General features: G+C 43.6%; 1 protein-coding gene across 1 annotated transcript in view; it reads right to left on the reverse strand.

The window, feature by feature from the left end:
• Positions 1-4,107: 4,107 nt before the first annotated feature.
• Positions 4,108-9,126, reverse strand: part of Ankrd1 (ankyrin repeat domain 1) — an 8,780-nt gene continuing 3,761 nt past the window's right edge. Inside the window, exons 6-9 of the mRNA XM_008849599.3 lie at positions 7,894-7,992; positions 7,608-7,706; positions 7,391-7,489; positions 4,108-4,943 (exon numbers count right to left, since the gene is read on the reverse strand). Of these exons, the coding sequence (XP_008847821.1) occupies positions 4,833-4,943; positions 7,391-7,489; positions 7,608-7,706; positions 7,894-7,992 (408 nt within the window). The 3' untranslated portion in view covers positions 4,108-4,832. The remainder of the gene's footprint in view (positions 4,944-7,390; positions 7,490-7,607; positions 7,707-7,893; positions 7,993-9,126) is intronic.

A 9,126-nucleotide genomic window follows, 5' to 3' on the forward strand; every position in this document is an offset into this window, starting at 1 on the left:
TAAGACCATATGAAAAAGAAACAAAGACAAAGAAAGGAAGGGCTAGCTAGGTGTCAAGGATGAATGTACAACGCTATTCATTGCAGCAATGTGTAAATAGCGGGAAAATAAAAATAATCTAAGTGCTCAATAATAACCAAATTAATTAAATGATTCATGTACATTGAAACAAAAGAATACCATCTATAAGACATATAAAATAAGCTGTTCAATTGATACAGTTATAAAGCTAAATGTACGTCATCATATAGCATATGTACAGAAATAGAAAGAATGTCACGAAATTAAGATTATTGGTGACAGATTTCTTCATTATTCATTTCTATATGGCTAAAAACTGAATGAGTAGTGCTTGTTCAAGAGAAGAAAGAAAATTAGCCACTGAGGAAGGAGAGAAGTAAAAGCAATATGGTAACCATGGTGAGGAAATGAAGCACAGCAGGAGCATGCCTGAAGGGAGCCAACGAACCTAAGAGCTCAACCATGACTTCCTGGGCCAGTGAGATGATTCAGGAGGGACCAGCGCTTGCTGCCAAGACTGACAGCGTGAGTTCAATCTCTGGAATCCACGTGGTGGAAGAAGAGAACTGATTCCTGTGAGTTGTCCTCTGAGCTCCCACACTTGCACCACACACACACACACACACACACACACACACACACACACACAGATGCACTTAACATATATGCAGGCAATACACACATACACACAACATAAAAACAAAAAATATAATATTTTTTAATTCATGAATGTATGCCTGAAGGGAGCCAACGAACCTAAGAGCTCAACCATGACTTCCTGGGCCAGTGAGATGATTCAGGAGGGACCAGCGCTTGCTGCCAAGACTGACAGCATGAGTTCAATCTCTGGAATCCACGTGGTGGAAGAAGAGAACTGATTCCTGTGAGTTGTCCTCTGAGCTCCCACACTTGCACCACACACACACACACACACACACACACACACACACACACACGATAAAGAAATAGATAAATGTAAAAAAAAAAAGTTTGTTTCATTTGCAAAAAGAATGGCTTCCTAATCCAGGCCTGGAGGCAGAAACCTATAACCCCAGCTACTCAGGAGGCTGAGGTGGGAGGCTCACAAATTCAAGGATTACCTGGACTGCAGAGCGAGTTCAAGGCCAACCTGGGCAATTTAGTGAGATCCTGTCTCAAAAAGTTCAAAACAAAACAAGAAAACAGTTGTGGATATAGCTCATGGTATGATGGGGCCTGTGTGGATGAGGCCCTAGGTTCACTCCTCAGTAATGAAAAATAAAGGAATAGAAGTAGCCACATTTTAAAGGCATTTTAAGACATGGTAAGGAGTGTCCATCTGATCCCAAGGGAAATGGAATGCCACTGGAAGGTTTGAAAGGAGTGTGGTGGTTTGAAGGAGGTGTCCCCCACAGGCTCGAGTATTTGAACACAGTCAGTTGGTGGCGCTGTTGGGGGAAGGACACGGGATTCCTGGGTGGTATAACTTGCTGGAGGAAACACATCACTGGGGGAGGCTTTGAGAGTCCAGAGCCTTGTATTCTGAGTTTGTCTCTGCTTCCCGTGCCTTCTTGAAGAAGCGAGTGCTCAGCTTTGTGCTCCAGCAACATCTGCCGCCATGCCTCCTGTGAAGGACTCTTATCCCTCTGGAACTGTAAGCCTAACGATCTCTGCCTTCTATAAATTCCCTTGGTCACAGGGCTTTATCACAGCTACAGAGAAGTGACTAATAGTGTCAGATTTCCACTTTAGAAAACTTCCTCTGCAACTTAAAAAGCAGAGTGCTTAAGCCTGGAGGCCAGGAGCCCAGAAGGGATTTTCAAGTAATTTTGAACAAAGGATTTCATCTGATATTGGAGGACTTACCTGGTTTGAAGGACATACATTACAGAGCTACTTAGACTGTATATTTGGTAAGACTTTGCCCATGGTAAGGACCATGGGCAAAGAGTTGGTTCATTGGGAACACAGGAGCTTCTAAAATTATTTGTGTGGTAGAAATGGAATTTTCCCCTTGAATGTTTCTCTTTCCCACTCACAGAGATAACCCAGAACTGGTCCCCGCTACTCCTTTATTGGTGCAGATATTTACATGTGGTAACTCAAAGCTTGCTTTTAACTCTTGAGAGCTTGTTTGGAGGTGCTAGCAGGGGAGCGCAGCTACTCGCATACCCTTGACTGAAGACGGAAGATTGGGGAAGGTCGTCCTCTTCAACCCAGTCTGCAGCTTCAGGAGGGACGTATGTGGAGCATTGAGGGAGGAAGGGGACACCCACCTAGCCAGCCAGCTCAGCCAAATGAACCCTGGAGATCAATGGGGTGACAGATGTTGCAGCCAGATCGCCATCACATCCTTGCTTTTAACTCTTTACTGTCTGGTCTAGTTTGTTTCTCCATTGCTGTGACAAAACACTCTGACCAATAACAACTTGAGGAGGAGAGGGTTTGTCTTACATCTCCCAGATTACAGTTCATCAGGGAGCCCAAGGTAGGAACTCAGGGCAGGAACCTGGAGGCAGGAGCTGGAGCACAGGCCATGGAGGATGCTGTTTACTGGCTTGCTCTCCTGGCTCCTGCTCAGCCTGCTTCTTTATACAATATAGGCCCACCTGCCCAGGTGTGGCACTACCCACAGTGCGCTGGGCCCTCCCATATCACCCAATAATCAAGAAGATGCCCCACAGACATGGCCACAGGCCAGTCCAATGGAGACAATTCCTCAATTGAGGCTCCCTCAACCCAGGTGTATCAAGTTGACACTAAAGTTATCCAGCACACCATCTTTTCTCCTTTTAGCCTCCCAGTTCTATGGGGGAAAGGGGCTTGAGGAAGACACCTTGGCTACATACTGATGCATCCATATTATTCCAAACAGATATTAGCAAGAGAAATGGCTGCTTGTTTTGCAGGTGTTTGCTTGCTTCCTGAGCCTTAAATCTCTGACAGGCTAGCCAGTACCCTATGGGGGAAGGTAGAGGGGTGACAAAAGAGGGTTAGGAAGGAGAGAGCAGAGAGAATGAACCTGCCTTTAGGCCCCAATGCCTGTGAGAGGGGAACTTTGTGAGTTGGTAGGAGAGCAGATCAGAAGGTACCAAAACATTTCAGATCATCCTCAGACCTCCATGTATGTCCATGGCTGGGTAATTGGAAAGTGTCCTGGTTACAGACTGTGCCTGTACACCCCACCAAAATCACAGAGGTGTATGTTAAAGGTTCATGTATGCAATCTTACCTGCCATGAGTTTCAGGGGAGCACAGTGCTGGCGTTCGGTAGCATTCATTCATCATCTATTTCAAGTGCCAGGCACTCCTCACTCCCATGAGCTTCTGCATGTTCTCTGCTGCTGCACACTGGGCTTGAATAACTCCGGCTCCGCTTTCAGAATCTAAAGCTTGCCACCTCCAAGACATTATGAACCCTGTCCATCACCTACGTCCTCTACATCTTAGATACTCAGAGCACTCTAGATTTTCTCTTTGTTGCACCTGCCATAGATTGGTATTATATATTTATTTCTACTTATTTCTTTAATATTTGTCTATTCCAACAGGGTAGGGCAGAGACAATCTGTTTTTCTCACCAGAAGTCTTTAGCGTCTCGCCTAGCGTCTGGCAACAAAACTTTTCCCATTGGAGGTCAAAAGCCATTGACCCGAAATGTTCTCTCAGGGGAGGCCTTTGACCCTGTCAGCCCCTGTCCACAATACAGTGATTGATAAGTCCTTGGTCAGTGTGAGCCCTGATGGGAACTCAGGCAGCGCTTGTTTAAGTTGCAGAAATCATTCTTCCCACCAGGGGTCTCTTTTTCCACACCTTTGAAGCAGAACCTTGGGAACGTCTCCATAATTCTCAGTCGCTGCTGGCTTTGCTGGGTTCCACCGCCTCTGCATCACGTGGCAGTTGGTCAAAAATGCAGAATCGCAGGCCTCGCCTGAGACCGGCCGAATTCAGTTCTGCAGCAAGCACTGTAAATACTAAGAGCATAGCTTGTACGGGTCACTTCTAATCTGAGAACGTTGGAAAACGTTGGAAAGAAAACCCACCTTCCTAAATGGTCTTTTTTATGGGAGAAATTCCCACCGTACTGACAAAGAACTTAGGAGGAAGTTTAGAGTTTGTTTGCATTTATTATGAATATAAAATGTACATATAACATACATTTACACATTTACAGTTTTCGTTTCCTTATGCCTTTTTTCTTCGAACTCAGTTCCTGGCCGCGTTGGCCACGTCCTCCACTGCCCAGACTTGCCATCCTGCCGTTCTCTTCACTTAAGGACATTGTGTGACTTAGTAAACAACCAAATCCAGCCAGCCCCAGGGGTGAAACGGCTGACTTGAGAGTCTGCTCCATGAACTTCTTTCAGTCTTTTGTTTCCTTCCCCGTTTCTACATGCCTTCTGTTGCTTCATTCAAACATCACCAGTAAGAATTCAGAAGGGTTGCAATAATCACCCTTGCCCTTTAAACATACCTTGACAGCTTCTGTGAGTGAGGACACATAAGCAGGCCTTAGGTCTTCTTCATCTACACAGTTTAAGAGCTATCTATGAGAGGGCTCTGAGAGTGTTACATGTAGATTAAGTTTTACTCATCAAATGGATGCTCATGAAAGCAAGAATCAGTGTTACAAAATAAATGAATAGACAAGAATAAATAAAAACGGTGACTGTCAGAGACATTTAAACACCTATAACCCTGTGCTTTCTCGAAGCTTCTTCAAGTATATCTTCCTATTAGGCTGACAAGCAGAAGCTGGATTTTGTAGCTGGTTGTTGGGCTGGGCGATGCTTTCAAAATGCCTGTGAACAGCTCCTGATGAATCTCTTTCCTTAGAATGAAGTTATGCGAGAGGTTTTATAGGAACTCTCCTTGAGGCTGTCGAATATTGCTTTGGTCCCATTCTGCCAGTGCAGTACCAGATCCATGGGGGTCTTCCCAGCCTAATCAAAAGAAAGGGAAATTTGACTTGCAGGTGGGAGGCGTGCCAGTTCGCACTCTGTGTGTGTGCCTATGAGGCATTATTAGCAAGGTGTTCAAGCCATTCCTCCACTGCCTTAGGATATTTTTATTGCCTTCTCCCTCTACCACCTGTGAACGACCTCAGATATTAGTAAAATTAGTCCTTAGGAACTGACAAGATCACCCCCAAGTCATTTTGAAATTCAAAAAAATGACTGTAGGCGTCTCCAGGACCCTGCAGAACAGGTCTGAGGTGGCATTATCCCACCTGAGCCTGTGATCTGGAAATCTGATCCTAAATTCTTAGGGACTGGTGGCAGGCTTGCTGCTGTAGCGCCATGGCTAGGTCATCAGTAGCCGCATGGGTGCTGATTGCTCCTTGGGTTTTTCACAACTTCTCAGAATGTCACTGGACCTTCCTAGCAAATTTATTTTTTAGTATTTTATTATTTTTATTTTATGTATATGAGTATATTGCCTGCATGTATGTAAGTGCACCCATGTCATGAAATGTCCAAGGAAGTCAGAAGAAGGCAATCCAGATCCCTGGAATTGGAATTAGGACTGTTGTTAGGGGCCATGTGGGTTCTGGGAAGGAAACTTAGGTCCTCCCCAAGAGCATCCAGTGCTCTAATCCACTGAGCCATCTCTCCAGCCCCTAGGAAATTTATTTTCCTTGGAATTGATAATGGTAATAAAAAATCTTATAGACTGAAATTTGATCTCCCTTGTGCACATGTCTCAAGATATTTATATATATTAGAACCATACCACTTTTCAGTTCTTCTCTAGCTATGAGAAGTCTTAGGTAATTTTTTATCTCTGTTCAGTTCTAAGTACTCTTTTTCCAGAGGTTGCAACTGACAGCTTTGAGACTGACAATGTAGAGACTTGTTACATTAGAGTATGAGTGTGTGTGTCTGTATGTATGTAGTAGAATCAAGAGATTTTCCACCTGAATTTGTAACTTTTATGGAAAAATCAGAAAAGGTGACAATACAGTACTTGTGATTCCACAGCGCACCAATGGACTGGATTAGAAAAGAGCTACCACCAAGTCATGTGCACAAACTCCAGCAGCCACTCACTGAAGTCAGTGATGTGATCTACCTGCACCCCATGGGCAAGCCATTCTTGACTCTAACCTTCATTTTAGAAGTTCCCCATCTCTGTGGTCTTACTTAAGGAATACTACTCACCAGGAGACAAGACCACAGAGTTTTAGACTATTCCATATTGATGGTGTTTTCAGTCCCCTTGAAGATAGTATCCAATAGCTCACTGGTCTTTTGAGGAACATCAGTCCCTTGAGTCAATGCCATTAATAGTTTCAGGACTTTTATGCCAAGAACTAATGGGCAATTCACAAACATGAGCCCTATCTGCATATTTGGGCTAGTCTTTCATTGCTTTAGAGATTTCCTTGAATATACTTTCTGTTCATTAAAAAGGAAAAGCGATTATTAGGCAGCATCAATTCCAATATCTAACATGAGGGAAACTTACTGTTAACATTTCTTCATCTGAAGCCTGATCCATCTATCCATTCATCATCATTCTTCGTTTCTCTCACCAAACCAGTTTCCTATGCACTTCCTCACCCCATACCCTCTGCCTGAGAGTATCCAGTGCTTTTGGGATTATGGGCACACCAGCTTCTTTTTTAATGGTAAAATGTTCCTCTCAGCCTCAAACTAACACAAATAAGAGGAAGCAATTCCTTGCCTTAAGAAGATAGCTTTTTTTTATCCCCCTCTTTTTTGTAGTAGATGATGTTTGTCTGGGAAATAGAGCAGTGAGGAAACTTGTTCATATTCCTTGCTTACAGATGAAGTTAAATTAATATGTACTCATACAAGAATTCTCAGGGCCTAAATATAAGAAATTATTTTGAGACGTGTATATAAACCAAAGTGGAGAATGGATGAAAGTTATCTGAAAAATATTAGAAAAAGCATGGCACCCTTGTTTTTTTTTAAAAAAAAAGGCAATATTTTCCATTGTAAGGAAAGAAGGACTCATGAATTTCCAGATTGGATATTGACTAATGTCAATCACTGTGGAATTTAGTGCAGTATTCCAGGAATAGTAGGTGTGTCCATTCCCACCTACCCCAGGCTCTGTTCAGCCAGGAATGACCAAGGCAATTTGAAATTGTCTTATATGAGTGTGTTTTTGAAGGTGAGCTGTTCTGAGCATCTTCTATTCAAGACCAACATTTCAGAGAATTATTAGTCATGGTTAGGAACTGAGGTGGTAACAGAATCTTGGCTTCTGCCATCTCTGACCCTGTCCTTATGGAAACAGGAACATTTGAACCTGTTTCCATAGAGCTCAAAGAAATTACTACCATGGAGAGAATATTTTCAAGTATTAAAAACATTCTGGAAGCTAGAAGCCAGCAAGTGCCCTTGCTTTGCCTACTTACACAATTCTTGATGTTGAGGTCTGCACCGAACGTCATCAAGAGTCGGATCATCTTATAGCGATTCAGCCTCACCGCGTCATGCAGAGGGGTGTCGCCTTCCTAGAAGCAGAGTAAATAAAGATGGGTCTGAAGTCAGGAAGTGGGTCTTGCAAGGGCACCCCGGCTTGCCTGAGTGATGTCAAATAAACTAATGGTGACCGCTTTGCCAGCTACTCACCCTGTCTTTGGCATTGAGGTCCGCCTCGCAGGCAATGAGGTGCTCTGCACAGTCGTAGTGACCTGTCCTCACCGCCACGTGCAGCGCTGTGCTAAGCAGCTGGAAAATTACCAAATAGTGCTGGGGTGAGGACAGCGGCTTTCTAGACCTCCAGGCATGTGCAAAGTGGGGTGTGGCTAAAGTGTCCATAGAATATGGGCCTGCAGAGGACTTCCTTCGGTAGACAGGTGTGGGACAGGGGAGGTGAGGGTGACCTAAGGAAGCAGGGGACTGGCAGGGTTAATACCTTATCTCGAGCACCAATTTTTGCACCTTTGTTCAGCAACAGTTTCAAGACATCCAGGTTTCCTCCACGACATGCCCAGTGGATGGCTGTGGATTCAAGCTATTTGGGAAAGGAAAAAGACAAGCCAGGGTGAAGAAGAATCTGATCTGGGGGGTTGGTATTTTGTTTCAAAGGCCCAGGAGAATGTGGATTGGCTAGGGCATCCGATAACATTGCATGGTCTTGGTCTGGAGCCATTTCTGAAATTCTTGACAATGTTTCAGCTAAACTGTGTGTGAGTGGGTATAGATTCATGTGTGTGATTTGTGTGCATATGTGCATATCATTAGGAGGCTCTTAATGAGTCTGTCAGCATTCCAAAATAGCATAATCTGTGTGACACTTCACTCTGGGTCCTGTCAGTCTTTGCCGGTCACTTGCCTACTCTCCACTGTTGTTTATGTAGGTCAGACTCTGGACCTCAGAGGTCATTACCGGTCATTGCACACTGTTCTTACAAAAGACTGTCACCTCTCTGCTTTGCTTGGTGCATCTCTGCACTTCCAAATTTCACACTTAGGATTTTTGATGCTTCCTCATCCAAACTTTATTATTATTAATTTCTTAATTTTTAAAATATTTTCTCTTTTGATTTAGTTCTTTGGCCAAGTTCTTTGGATTTTTTTTTTAAATTTCCCTTTCTGTTTTGCTACAAAGTCAGATGGAGCTGCATTTAAAGAAATAAAGCATTTCCCAGCTCAGTCTTTAGTGCATAAAATAGACTGCATACAGGTCTTTATAGAAATCACAGTGGTTGAATTGTTAAGATCTGAATAGCTGCTTTCCTTAGATGTGATTCATTTAGTATGCAGCCTAGCTCCAAATCTCATTGGTGACAATTGGCATCCATCATATAAAGTATGCAGCTAGAAAACCCTTATCCACTGCTGACAGCCAATGGCCAGGAGCAGGCTGCAGTGTCTGACAGAAGGACTGGGGAGCCAGGAGACCAGGAATGCTACTGACTTGATAATGACCCAACTCTCTGGTGAGGTTATTGAATTCCGTTCAGCAACTTCACTTCCTCCTCTCCTCTGTAACCCCTCTCCTTCTCAGTATGTATGGAAAACATTTTCCACACGACCTAGTCTCATTGCCCAACTTCTCTTTGTATGGAGAAATGAGCTTTTGCCTAGTTCTCTCAGATCAATTTTCAATCCAATCAGGCCAGTTTTTTTTTTTTTTTTTTTTTCT

This window comes from Nannospalax galili, unplaced genomic scaffold, assembly GCF_000622305.1.
Source record: "Nannospalax galili isolate Female #2095 unplaced genomic scaffold, S.galili_v1.0 scaffold384, whole genome shotgun sequence".
Taxonomy (NCBI): domain Eukaryota; kingdom Metazoa; phylum Chordata; class Mammalia; order Rodentia; family Spalacidae; genus Nannospalax; species Nannospalax galili.